This window comes from Sebastes umbrosus, chromosome 9 (assembly GCF_015220745.1).
Source record: "Sebastes umbrosus isolate fSebUmb1 chromosome 9, fSebUmb1.pri, whole genome shotgun sequence".
Lineage (NCBI taxonomy): Eukaryota > Metazoa > Chordata > Actinopteri > Perciformes > Sebastidae > Sebastes > Sebastes umbrosus.
This window is the reverse complement of record NC_051277.1, coordinates 5,166,722-5,181,355: the sequence shown is the minus strand read 5'-3', so window position 1 is coordinate 5,181,355 and position 14,634 is coordinate 5,166,722. Positions and strand designations below refer to the sequence as shown.

At 44.4% G+C, this 14,634-nt stretch overlaps 1 protein-coding gene across 8 annotated transcripts in view; it reads right to left on the bottom strand.

Annotated features, from left to right (window-relative positions):
* Positions 1-13,909, bottom strand: part of pcdh19 (protocadherin 19) — a 67,760-nt gene extending 53,851 nt beyond the window's left edge. Inside the window, exons 1-2 of one of the 8 annotated variants that reach the window (XM_037780210.1) lie at positions 10,670-13,909; positions 7,866-7,998 (exon numbers count right to left, since the gene is read on the bottom strand). In XM_037780210.1, the coding sequence (XP_037636138.1) occupies positions 7,866-7,998; positions 10,670-12,798 (2,262 nt within the window). In that variant the 5' untranslated portion in view covers positions 12,799-13,909. Of the gene's footprint in view, positions 1-7,652; positions 7,999-10,669 lie in introns of all 8 variants that reach the window. The other 7 variants (XM_037780212.1, XM_037780211.1, XM_037780213.1 and 4 more) reach the window with 7 other exon arrangements.
* Between the last annotated feature and the right edge of the window lie 725 nt (positions 13,910-14,634).

Genomic DNA, 14,634 nt, shown 5'->3' with positions numbered 1-14,634 from the left:
AACCAAGATGGCGATGGGCAAAATGACGAACTCGAGGCTTCAAAACTGTAGTCCACAAACCAATAGGTGATGTCACAGTGACGACATCCACTGTCAAGATTTTAAGGAAATAGAGTTGGTTGCAAAACCACTATCTTTTGTTAATATCACCTTCTCCGTCTGCAGGAACGTAGAAACAATCACAATATTTGTTTTTTTCAGGGGAAACAAATCTTGTACTAATAACAGAAATGTGACATTATTGCTTTCTGTAGAGGTTGATATGGTTTGTGCAATAAAAAAAAATCCCCTCGTCCAAACACCACATTTTACAGAGAAAAATAGCAGGTTTCAGGCAGCAGCGATACAGGTTGAGGAAAATCATTGGCATTCTATAAATAGACCTCTCTCTCCCCTCTTCCTTTCTGTCTCTCCTCGTTTTTCCTCGGCCCTGCCGTTTTCTCTTCACTGTGGCTATTACTCCCTCTGTATGCTCCTCACCAGTCACATGTGGTTAAGAACACATATGTCGACATGTGTACATCAGACGCCGTCACTCATGTGTTTTGACTCTCGAGCTCTTTGGCTGGATGCTCTGATCCCGACGAGAGGGTGGCAACCCGGCGGGGCCGGCTGCTCCTGACTGGCTGCCTGAGGTTGTTATGTCATTTCATCGTACCTCTGCAACATCGACAATGACATGCGGTGATGGGGTGTTGCGGGTTGGGGGGGTCAAGGCTATAAAAACCCAACCAAGTGTAAAACTAGCACGGCTTGTGCATGAAGTGAAAACCATCTTGTTGAGTAATGTCACAAAAATCAGCCTACAGCTTCACCGGCTTTTTCTGTGTAAAAACACGATGGGAGGAGCCAGCTGAGGAATGCAATAAAGAGGGCAGCGAGTACATCACTGTCACACCGTTAATTTATTTCTGACAGACAAGGCTTTATTTCACCTTATAAACACTGACACTTGAAAAGCAGAGCATTTCTGAAGTCTCCTGCCTTACAAATAACCTCTCTAAATAATTAAGAGGTTCATCTGCCACTCAATCAGCGCGCATCTGAAGCTTTCGGAGATGAAACGATTCTTTCTCAAATCCCATGAAAGGAGGAGACTTTAAAGAATGCAACATACACCTCCCACTCTTCCAATGCATCGGAAATAAATACAAAAAAAATACACTGGCTTTTAAGATCAAGCGGTTATGTATCCCTTCCCATATTGCAGAATATCTGTATATCTGTTGTTGTTTCTTTTCCACCACGATTAGTCTTTCCATCTCTTTGACAATCTGTTCAGAGTTTTGTATCATCGGAGAGCGTTTTGACAAGACGTTGGCTTTTACTGTATACTGAATTTAGACCCATCAGAGGGATCACTCAATCATTTAGGGCTGCAACTAACGATTATTTTCATTGTTGATTTATCTGTTGATTATTTTCTTGATGAATCGATTAGTTGTTTGGTCTATAAAATGTCAGAAAGTGGTGAAAAATGTCAATCAGTGTTTCCCAAAGCCCAAGATGACGTCCTCAAATATCTTGTTTTGTCCACAACTCAAAGATATTCAGTTTACTGTCACAGAGGAGTAAAGAAATATATAGTGATATTGTGGTTTTAGCTGTCAATCACGTTTCACGCCTCACTGTTTTGACAGCAAGCAACAGGACGCGTTGACTTAATGGGCCCAGGTGTCACCGCTAACAAGCAATTTCTGATTCTCATGTAGAGTCCCTTTAAATCCAAAGTGGGGTATCTCGTTCCCTGGCAGCAGATAGGTTTCGAGCCACTCTTGTACGTGTAGGTGTTAAGGACAGGAGGGTTCATCCTGTTTTAAATGCGTAGACCATAATTGAGGACATTTTTCAATTAGCTTTGCTGAAAATGTCAGCCTCACTCATTCACTTCTATTCACTCCCAAACGGCATTGAGAGCCGTGAATACAAAGCTGACAGTCAGACACTGCAAAAATAAAATCAGGCAATTAACTTTCACATTTTGAAAGAAGCTCCAGCCAGAGTCTCCTGTTGCAGCAAATGCACGCATTCAGCAGCGACGACGTGAAAGCTGAGACGAGCTTTACTTCCACTTTGTGCTCCTCTGCTTTCCATGTTGTCATCTCCCAATTACACTCTCAACCAATTGTTGATGTTCCCTACTTTCTGTCAATCACAGCGTGTTCGAGTCAACAAACAAAAGCTAAATGATTCAGCCAGATACAGTCTGTGCATGGAGACTGAATTCACTCTAGATCCGCACCATCCTCTTGATTAAAAAAAAGACCTTCAAAATACATTTTTTACAGTTAAATTGAAAAGACGCTAAGATGAGGGAGGAATATAAATTATTTCAGACACTGTAAAACCATCTACACTGAGGAAAAGCAGTTAGCAACCAGTAAATATGTAAGTTTTTCATTAACACTACATCTACTTTATAAAACACTGTGACAGAAACTATTAAGGGAATCTTATTAGCAACATTTATAGCTACGCATATCTTCAACACCAGGGGATGAAGATAATATGGAAACAACATTAAAAGAGTGCTTTAAATAGAGAATCACAACAGTGTTTGATTATCGACTCTGCTGGATTATTATGCCTCTCCTTCTCCGAGATTTCTGAGCCGGTCACAATGATGTATATGATAAAGTCAAAGCCCATATTTCAAATAAATGTGAGCAACATTGTGTGTGTGCGTGTGTTATTGGTGAGTATGTGAGTAGGGGGAGATTGGCAGTTTCAACAGATGTGTAGTGTGCGCTGACAGCATGACATCTACTTTGCATGCTCAATATGACACGTCTGAATGCTCCCATGCATATTGTCCTGATGTAAAGTGATAGCGAGGGATGTGCAGCCTCGCTGGAACCACTCCCTGTTGTCTCTCCTGCATCAGTATCAAAACGTCTTCCTTACTAACAAGGAGAAACAGAGAGACTGCTGCAATGAGATATACACTGTCAGTTGTTTCTTTTTTTCAATTTTCATTTTTCTCATTTAGGTTCCTTTGACTGACTCTGAGAACTGAACAAATAAACACAAAATGTACATGCATTTCTCTTTTGTCAGAGTACTGAACCTGACACGGTGGCGTACACCGCAACACAGCATCTCTAAGACTTAAGTAGCTACAGTGTCTTTAAGGAAACCGTGCATCGATTCTAAATTAACCAAACTTGTGAAGCGATCAAGCTCCTCTCCTGTGGAACACCCTCTCCACATTTAAGAGCAGGCTCAAGACTTTCCTCTCTGATTAAGCTTATATTTAGGGCTGGCTCAAGGTTGCCTTAGACCAGCCCCTAGTTATGCTGCTTTAGGCATAGACTGCCGGGGCTCATCCTCTCCCTCTCTATCTGTACGCATTCAGGTCCCATAAATGCATTTCTAACTCGCATTCTGGGATCTTCGTCCATGGTGTTTTGGTGCTTTCTTGTCTTGCAGGTTGCAATGGATCATGGATCATGGATCATGGATCATGGATCATGGATCATGGATCATGGATCGCGGATTGTGGCTGCGCTTGTTGCCATGGTTCTGCTCGATAGGGATGTCACGAGAACTGATACTTCAGTACCAAGTTGATGCCAAAATTCTGAAAACGTCACAGAACTCGTTTTTCTACCGTGGGTAACGTCAGGGCTTGAGAATGGTGCGTGTCCACAGGGGCGTTTTTGGATGCGAGGGATCACTAAGCCACCAGGCACCTGATTGGATGAACGCATTCCCTCGTGGGCTGCTGCTCCCGGCTTTCAAACTGGAACTAACATGGCAGCTCATTTGGAAACTTTTTGGAAAACGTGTTTGAGACGCAGTAAACTCACTATTAGTGCGTCCAGGGGACACATCATATTATTTCCCTCATGATGCTACAGCGCAAACAACAACACCGTGTTGAAATCGGCAGGACGAGAGCAAGTTAACGTTAGGCGTTAGCTCCGTGAAGGACCGTGCTGCTTAACGGCTGCTGACGTTAACTAGCCCTCGTCCTGCTGATTTCAACAAGGGAGGTGCTATTGATTTACATTATGTTGGGCTCTATTCAGTAACAATTTGTATTGGGTGAAGGCAAATTTTAACGTTATCATGATGTGCTCAAATGTTATCTTGCAAAATGTAGTTTTTGTTGAGAAATTTGAATAAATCCAGTTGTTTGAAGGAGATGCTTTCACAGCAATATAAAATAGATAATAGAGAGGGAATTATGAGCTGTTGGACTTCCTGACAAAAACCAGTATGCAAACGGTAATAAAGGAGTGGATGCTGAAGATTAATTGTTTTAGTTCTGTTTTTTTACTGTGGTATCGAATCGGTATCGAGAATTGTGGAATTCCACTCATATTGATATTGATTACTAAATTTCAGGAATCGTGAAACTGCTTGACGCCCGTTATAATGCCTTGCATCTCTTTCTCTCTCCATCCAACCTGTCGAGGCAGATGGCCGCCCACCAAGGTTTCTTCCCGTTAAAGGGGAGTTTTTCCTTGATGCAGACACTGACGGGGGAATGTTGGGTCTCTGTAAACCTTTCATTTTAATTCATTTATCACCTTTTTCCCATTAATTTATAACCTTTTTCTGATTTATTGATCACTTTTTTCCGAATTCATTTACCACCTATTACTGATTCATTGATCACTTATTTTCAGATTCATTTAATACCTGTGTAAAAGAAAAAAATCTCCTACCCTGAATCAGGCTAATCAATAAAGTATGATATCTTATTTTCCTGCTAAGCTCATTATCTGCAATCACAGGTGTGAGAAGCCTTAGTACACATTACAAATTAAAAAACATTCTAGCCAAAGGCCATTCCTTTACTGTATAATTGTCTCCCCCACCAAGTGATTCGCTATAATTAAGCCATGGAAGACAGCTCTATTCTCCTGTGAGCGTTCATATTAATGCTACCACAGGCAGGTCTAACAAACATCTCACAGCTGATGCTTTTCAAAACAATGGACAGCGATGTTCAGGGAGGTGTACGCTGGTACACATTCTCACAAGGGAGAATACAATATACACAACGCAATTGCAGGTACGAGGCCTACGGGGAGACCTGTCACTGTTATCTTGGCCGAGTCCGCTGTGTGTGTGTGTGTGTGTGTGTACGTGTGGGTGCCAGCGCGCTTTGTCTGAAGCAGGAAAAGCTCGACTCCAGCTGCTCTGACACGAGCAGAATGTTTGCTGCCCCACATAAACTAACAATGGAGAAGTTTGCATCGATCAAAAGCACGGTTTACACGTAGACACGAGCCCGTGTCCTCTTTACCTCCATTAGTAAACCCGATCTGACCTCGTATGATGATCATTTTAATCTACATGTTTGGAAAATAAACAAACACGGAGTCATTGTGCCCCGGTGTAAAAACAAAAAAAAGCTCTTCCGACGCGGATAAATGAATCATGGATAATTATGAGGTTGCCCTCAGGATGAAAACGTTTTTTTGGGGACAAAAGCAGCTTCAGTAATCACAACAGAGCAGCCACTCGTGTGTCCTAGCCAGTCAATGGGATGTGGGTTGAGGACTTGCGTGGAGTCAAGTGGTTTCAAGCCCAAGCTTGCTCATTGTAACGAAGCAATTATCACTCATTTCACTGCTGTTTGTTTGTGCTATAAATGGCATTGTAATTATACTGAAAACATCATTTTTTTTTTATTATTTAAGAGCAACATTTGTTCATACTGTAGAGCTTCTGTTTCTTACAAATGTCGCAATGGGGAGAAACACAATGACAACTGTTGTTGCGCCAGGGTTACTCTGTTGGAGGTTAGAAGGCGTTCTCTCGCTAAACCGCTACTTCTCACTTACTCTCTCAATCACACACACACACACACACACACACACACACACACACACACACACACACGTTCTCTTTTCTCAGTCCAGGGAAAAATATGCAAAGGCCGGGTCAAAGAGATGTTTGTCAACATCATGTGCAAGGCGGAGAGCAATGGAAGCTGCATGCTAAACAGGCCCGGCCTCTATCAGGCCAATCAGCTGCCTCCAAGCAAATGAGAAAACGTGGTCGGGGCTCAGACACCTGGCGCTGAGACTCAATCACCCTTCTTCCCCCCTCCTTATCTCTCTATCTGCCCTCGCTCGGCTCCATCAAGACTATGCATATGGAATCATCTAAATCAATCTTCAACCCTATTTGTCTCCCTTTCCACTTTTTCATTAGCTGAGACAAATAAAGGGCTCTCCTAATCCTGCGGCAAATGTGCTTTTATTGGATGGTTAAGCCACAGAGACAGGATGCTCGCTGGATATTTTTACAACGTTGGGTTGATTTCTTTGTGCAGCCAGCAGACCCATATTTTCTTGGCTGGGAAAAAGGCTGCCGGTGACCTGCATAGCGCTACCTAGCAGAGAATACAATCACAGCACACGGGTCACTGCTGCTGAATCCCCCCCCCCCTCTCCACCTCTGCCTCCACTGACCGGATAACACCACGGGACAACCCCCAACAACATCTCTCATTGCTTCCACCCGTGTTGCTCCCACAGTCAGAACCAGCTCAGACAGGCCCAGTAAATCAGCATGCCTGTAAGTAGGTCTCATTGACCCCTCAGGATCCACCGGTGCCTGGATCTCTGTGGATCATCCGCTCAATACGTCAATACCTAGCTTGTGTTTCTTGTTTTAAGACTCCCCAACCCCCCCACCACCTTCTTCTTCTTCTTCTCACTGAATGTCAAACGGAGATTGGAGTCATCAATTACAACTGTGTGCATGTGTACACGGAGCTGGAGCTTATTTGCTGCTGTCTGTAGGAGTGATACACATTCTTAGACAAACACACACATAAATGTCCCTCTCTCTCCCGCGGGATCAAGGACAAAGTGGGTCACCAAGAGAAAAGGTTTCCAAAAGAATCCAATAGAGCAGTTCATACGTACGAAAATCTATAAACTAAAGATCAGCCGGTCTGCATACACTCTGTCAGCCTGAATAGACTTTCACGTCAGGCCTCCGCTGCTCTATTGGAGCCATGCATGGTATGTCAGGGTAATTCAATGGCTGGCTGTGCAGAGCGGCCATGCGGTAACACTGCAGCCAAACGGACAACACACAGACAAAAGCATTTAAAGCAATGATTCTGCTAGCAACCTGAAATGACGTGCGGTGGAGCTGATTAGCCGGGTCAATACGTCTGGCAGGTTCTCAAACTCCTGTACTTTTTTAGCTCGGTGCCGACAAATAAAAAAAAAAGAAAAAGGAAAACAAGTGGAGTGAGAGAGGCCGAATAATCCACTTTGTCACGCCTCCAAATTCTGCTTGGCAAAGCGCTCTCAGTCACAGGTCAGCCTCGATGTCTCGGCCCCTTGAAGGATTCCACTCAGAGCGACTGACAGGACGTCACACGTGCCATTTCGGATAGCTCAGCGTTCCATCAATAACAGAGAGACATTTCACTGACATTATAATCTGTACGGCACGATGGAAATACCATTAGACCTTGAGATGTGTTGCTTCTCTACAGCTCATTCTTAAGATTCAGCACAATCAAGGAGAGCTATTAATAATAATTAATGAAAAAGGAAGCTTTACGTTTAGTCCTGAGAATCAATTATAAAACCAAACCCCTTTTCTTTAACCCCCTTACACCCAAAGCAGCCCAGCCAAGGATTTAGCACAGAACACAGCGGAGTGTATCTCACCTCTGGCAGTGGCATGCCGTTGATGATGAGGTCTGGCTGCTGGTGGGCCTGCCCAGTGAACGGGTGCTGATAGCCATGGTTGGGAGCTGCATTGCGTGAGTTCTGGTTCTCCACGTTGAGGAAGGTGCTCTCGGAGCGCCTGCAGCCCAGCGGCAGGCTCTGCTGGTGGTAGTCGAAGTAGTTGAGCGAGGAGGTGAGAGACGAGCAACTCACCACATTCATCTTGTCCGTCTCCTCGACGTCGCGCGGCACCAGGCGGATGTCGTTCTTGCTCAGCTTCTTCTTCTTGCTGGACTTCTTCTGGTTGCCATAAGAGTACTCCGCCACCCTGCGCAAGTAGAAGAAACTGAACAGACTCAATAAAGCAGTGTTCTGCCTTCCCCCTCCCCTGTCCACACGGTCAAAAAGCGCGCCCGCCATGCCAGCTCCGGGCGCCGTTCGACCATGGGTGCCAAGCAAAACGCTCATTGCCCGCGGCCAGGGGTGGAACAGCACACTTTAAGTGACTCCCCACTCTCCCGGCTTGCAATGGAGCTGTTATCCCTCGTTTGTTTGCATTTGCATGCTCAACAATCGACATGTCACAAACAGGCAGACAATATGCAAACATGCCAAAAACCACAGAAGCAAAGCAAAAGAACACACTGGTACTGAGCAGCACTACCGGTATATGCAATCGTATTCAAAGCACACAACCCACACTAATTCCATTTCTTTTTTTCTTTGGTTATCAAGCCAGCACGAGAACTGCAGATTCAAATTCATTTAGCTGCTCTCAGTGGCTGCTGCAAACCTGAACCGAGTGTTTTGACTTTAATAAGAGCAAATGAGCAACACGGCCATGTTTTTATCAAAGGAGCCTCAGACTGGGGGAAATATCCATTCTTCGCACAGCCTTGCAGTTTTTCCACAGGAGAACAGATGCTACGTTCTCTATGGTGATGACTACAAACCTTCACTTAACATATCCCATAGAATTTGTGATGCTTTTTACCATCTGCATTGCTTCAAACTCTGGAGGATGCCATTTTTTAACCTCACGGCATGCAGCATATGGTTTATTTTCTCTTAAAGCCCACCACTATAACAACTATAGCTTCCCATGAAATTGCAACATCTCTGTTGCTGCTTCTTGAACGCCTCTGCCCCCACTGGCCTCTGCTCCTCTACTAAAATCAGCTCTAATCCTCTGTCGCTTCTAAAAAATCACACTGGCTAAGACGCACCACTGTAGTTTGTCTTTTTCATTTCTCTTTCAGATTGCATCTTCAAAAACAGCTCCCTCCCCCCACTCTGCTCCCCCCCTTTGATTCGGAGGAAAAAGCTGCGAGAGTAAAAAAAAAAGAAATACTCCCATCTCTTTTTCATTTATCATTTTTTAACATGTCGTCTCTCGACTCTGCGCACAAATTGAAATCTGGGAGGGGAAGTCTTCAGAGTCAGACAGACTGACAGAGGACAAGCAATAAATTGGAGATAACTGCTCCTCATATTCGAGGTGGCGACTGAGAAGCAGAACGCATCAGTGCTGATTAAAGCTCCCAGCAGGGAGAGGGGCTCGCACCAGGAGAGTACTGAGAGCAGTTTGGAATTTTGTGATTTGTCTATCATTGTTTCTTTCTCTGAGCAAAACGTATAACTGACGTGAAAATATTGCATAAAGTAGCTGCTGTGTTCAAGATGGCAACTCACTGGTATCCTTCTGTTTCAAATCAGGTTTGAATCAAACATGTTTTGTCTTGCTATGATAAAAAGAGATGTTGATTCTTCCTCTTAACAACGTAAAGGTAACTGTTCTCTCTGAGAGCTACCAGATAGAGAATTGATTTGAAAATTGAAGCTCTGCAATTCACAAAATGTTGAAAAGCACTTAAAAAGTGGTGATTTCAACCATGAGAATAAAATCCTAATCTATATTGAGAGAAAAAGAAAGCATCTCAGCTATACTGGGGGGGACTTTTAGACTATATTTTCTACATGCTTGAAAAATGCCCAAAGTTAACTTTGAATTAACCAAATTATGTTTGGAGCAAAATATGATTATAGCTTCAGGTTAAATTCTCAAATCCAATCTATATGTAAATTGATGGTGGTAATGTGGCACAGGGAAATCAAAGCCAGAGCTGATGCTCAGATTGATGAACAAAAAACAGAGTGTTCAATATGCAACGGCCGGAAAATAATAATCTGCTCCTTTTTCCAGGAAACTGGGTAAACACTTAATGATGATTCACATGATTTTATTTTAATTTTTTATGTAATTTTATTGCTCCAGATATATCCCCTTGGTGCAGAAGAAAAGCAGGGTGATCCTGGAGGGGCTGTCCATAATCACACCGGATTAAAGCTGATAACAGCCAATCAGCCACGGTGGACGTTAAATAATAAATGTCTGGGACTCCTATTGAACCAGTGGGGACGCTAATTGTCCGGCAACACACCCGCAAATTGAACATGACAGTTGAAGCGTCATATTTATGAGTCAATTGGTTACAATGGGAGGATTAAATCAATCAATCACGTTTCTCTAAACGCTGAACAGTGAACGCAGCACACTGGGCCTCAGCAGAATGAGTGTCTGATTTAAAGCAGTCTCAGCTGTAGAGAGGGGGGGGGGGGGGGGGGGGGGGGGGGGGGGGGGGAATCTGCAGTCCTCACATTCAGGCCTCTACATGCTGCATGACAAAAGCACTCACAACAGGCACGATCACGGGCACACGCACGGGCAAGGGCGCACACACACAATCTCATATGCAACCACACACACACACACACTCATATGCAACCACACACACACACACACACACACACACTCTCATATGCAACCATACTCACACACACACTCTCATATGCAACCACACACACACACACACACACACACACACTCTCACATGCAACCACACACACACACACACACACTCTCACATGCAACCACACACACACACACTCTCACATGCAACCACACACACACACACACACTCATATGCAACCACACACACACAAGCTTGAGTCAGTACCTGCAGTTGTACGTCCGGATCTCCTTGTTGTCCCTCTTGCACTTCACCGCCACAAAGATCATGGTGACGAAGAGGATGGCCGCGATGGAGCCCAGAGCGATGATGAAGATGAGGGACAGGTTGACGGGTCCGATGGGCTCCTGAGCGTTCAGGTCCGGGGACAGATATACCACGATGTAGGCCGAGGCGGACAGGGACGGTTTACCGTGGTCCCGAGCCACCACCGTGATCTCGTAGGTGGACTTGGCGTTTTCACCGAACATCCGGGTACTTCGCACCTCTCCGTTCACCTGGTCGATCTCAAAGAAGGTCCTGTCGCCCTCTGAGATTGTGTAGGTCAACCTTCCGTTCTCACCTTCGTCGTAGTCGTCTGCTTTGACCTGGGTCACCATGTAGCCGACCCCTGCGTTTCTAGGAATGGACACCTCTGCTGTTCCATTAACCAATGGAGGGTTGGTCATCACAGGTGTGTTGTCATTGACATCCAGGACCACAATCCGCACCGTGGCGTTACTGGACAGAGAAGGGTTCCCATTGTCTCTGGCCAACACTTTGAAATCAAAAGTCCTGGTGTACTCATGGTCGAATGATCTCATGGAGTAGATGCGGCCTGATGGGTTTATACTAACATATGTGTTTACATCCATGTGCTTAATCTCACCTGGCACTATGGAGTAGGACACTGTGCCATTCATGCCCAGATCCGGGTCTTCTGCAGACACCGCTAGGAGACAGGAGCCAGGCAGGTTGTTCTCCATCACCATCTCTTGATAGTGTGGTTTGAGGAAGTGTGGTGGGTTGTCATTCTCATCTGTCACTTTCACTACTAAGGATTTAGTCGCGCGTAAAGGAGGCGAGCCACTGTCCTCCGCCTGGATGCTGAGGTTGTACGTGTCCTTCTGCTCTCTGTCCAGCCGTCCGTCCACCAGGATGGTGGAGAAGCTCTCGTACTCCTGCAGCCTGAAGGGCACGTTTCCCTGCAGCCTGCACTGCACTTTCCCATTCGCACCTGAGTCCTTATCCGACACCCGAACCAGCGCGATCACGTACCCGCGCTGCGCGTTCTCGCTCACCTCCACCATCTCCGTGTTTAAGGAGAGCAGACTGATGACAGGCGCGTTGTCGTTGGTGTCCATCACGTTCACTGTGACTTTGCAGTGAGCAGGGATGGAGTTTGGACCTAAATCTTTAGCCTGGACATCAATCTCGTATATCTGCGCTGTCTCATAATCCAACAGCCCGTTGACAGTGATGACGCCACTTCTGGAGTCAATTTTAAACGCGTCTCTTGTCTTCTCGGTGACGTAACTGTTGAAGGAGTAAACCACCTCTCCATTAGTGCCCTCATCTGGATCTGTTGCGTTCAAATCTATGACTAATGTGTTAATTGGGGAGTTCTCCATGACGTTCACGGTGTACACTGGCTCATCAAATACAGGGTTGTTGTCATTAGAGTCAATCACCTTGATGTTTAATTGGACTGCTCCTATTTTAGGAGGATCTCCTCCATCCTCTGCGCTGATCTCGTACGCATAGTGGGACTGGGTCTCTCTGTCTAGCGACTTCTGCACAACCAGCTCTGCTATTTTGGAGCCATCTCCTCTGGTCTTTATTTCCAGTCCGAATAACTCATTTGGAGTGATGGAGTATGATTGCACAGAGAAGATCCCCGAGTCCGGATCGCTTGCCCCCTCTAGAGGAAACCTGGTCCCAGGGGAGGCGTTCTCAGAGATCTCAATGTCAATGTGGCTGGTGGGGAATCTGGGTGCGTTGTCGTTCAAATCCTCGATTTCCACTTTGATGACACAGATCTCCATCGAGTTTGACATCACTTCTAGGGAGATAATGCACTTTGGGTTCTGTCGACACACTACATCCCGGTCTATCTTCATCTGGGTTGTAAGGATTCCTGCTGGACTCAGTTCCACCCATCGAGGCTCTGAGTTGGAAATCACCCTCAAATAAGGAGGCTGCGGTGCGATCTGAAATCCTTGCTTTAGCGCGTCCTTTGTCACGTTTCCAATCACTGAGCCGGGCTTCATCTCCTCGTTTATTCCATACTTCAGATTAATGACAGCCTCACTCACCCAAAACAACAGGAACACAGCGAGTAATTGTATTAATTCCATTGTTACCTGTTGAGTTTAATAAAAAAAAAAAGACCTTTTTTTTTTTTTTGGTAAATTACGCACAAGAATGCGCGTCAGAGGAAACAGCAGAAATGTTCCAAATGAATCATCTCATTCAAAATGTCCAGGCAATACAAATAAAAAAAATTGCAAAAAAGTGTTTGGGTGTAGCTCTTGTGTATGCAAAATTATATCATGGTGTAAAAAAAAGCTATAATTGTAACAAGTCGCCTATTTCACTCTCCTCCGGTCTGCTGCAGATGGAGAAACATTGGAGACGACAGATCTGTGAAAACATGCTGAATCTCCTCACAACACTGATGATTTAGCCTGGAAATCCGGGCGGCTCTCAGCTCAAACTGGTCTCATACATGACTCATAATCATCAACTGTCCATTTTTTTTCTTCTTCAAGTGAATGAGAATTCCTGTGAGCTAATAAGTCCACAAAATGAATAAAAAAAATAAAGAAAAAAAGTCCGTGTTGAATTCTCCTCCTTGTCTCCAGCTCTACTTAAGTCGCATCTTTGCTCTGTGGGAGATATTACAAGCAGTGAGACTATTTCCTCTTCGGCTATAATAAAAAAAAAATCTGCAGTCACAAAATGATTCAACAGCTTTAAGTCCGGGTCTGTTTGAGAAAGGGGTGCGATAGCAGGAATGTCTCACTGAAGTCCAGATTTCCTCTTTTCTTTTATTATTTCCAGCAGATTTAGTCAGCTTTTTTACTTACTAATTAATTTCCTCACTTGGAAAAAAAAAATCCCGATCATTAGTCCATGCAACATGAAGAAAAGATCCAGTGGCAGTAGAGGAAAACGATGCTACTGTATGTACAAAACGCATTTCAGGTTTGGGGCTGCAGCAAAAAAAAAAAGTCCAGTCGCCTTAAATCCAGCTCTGTTGAGGCAGAAAGGAGAAAAGAAAAAGCAGAGAAATCACCACTCGTTGCCAGTCTGCTGCTGCTGCTGCTGCTGCTGCTGTCTAGTTGAGTCCACTGAGCGCTCCTCTCCTCTCTGCTCCTCTGGTTGGTGCACACTGCAAGCAGCGAGCGTCTCAGTCTCAGGACCTGCAATCCCCTCAGCCAATCAGGGGTTACACAGGAGGGCTGGAGCTGCTGAGCTGCTGGTGGGTGGAGCAAAGGCAAAGTACAGCCATGAAATGAAACACACGAACAACTACCTGTTCTCTCCTGCAGATGGGCGACTCAACGGGCAATTACTGCGTTACAAGTTGAAACACTGAGCTGGTGTGTATTAGATGATGCTTCACTGGGACTATTTGAGGCTACTAGATGCGCATAAAACTGTTTATATAGTTCATAATTAGGGCTGTCAATCAATTAGAAAATATTTTAATCACGATTGTGCATGATTAATCACTGATTTTCATCTGTTCAAAATGTACCTTAAAGGGAGAGTATTTAATACTCTTATCAACATGGGAGTGGCCAAATCAATTTCCTCTTTATATTGGACTAGAAGTTGGCAGTTTGACCACAATATGCTGTCCAAGAGGTGAATTAGTTCTGAGCCATATCCAATCATTGTTAATCAATACAGAGTGATTGAACTGTGTATGGGAAGGAGAATAAGGTCATTGTTGTGCAATATTTGGACATGTAATTTAACTTATTTATTCATGTTTTTATTTATTACAAATACTTAAACTGTGTCACACTGGAGGATGAATAGTAGCAGTTTCACTGGGACTATTTGAGTGTACTAGATGGACATAAAACTGTTTATATAGTTCAGTATTAGGGCTGTCAATCAATTAGAAAATATTTAATCGCGATTAATCGCAAATTAATAATCAATCTCACTTTTTTTATCTT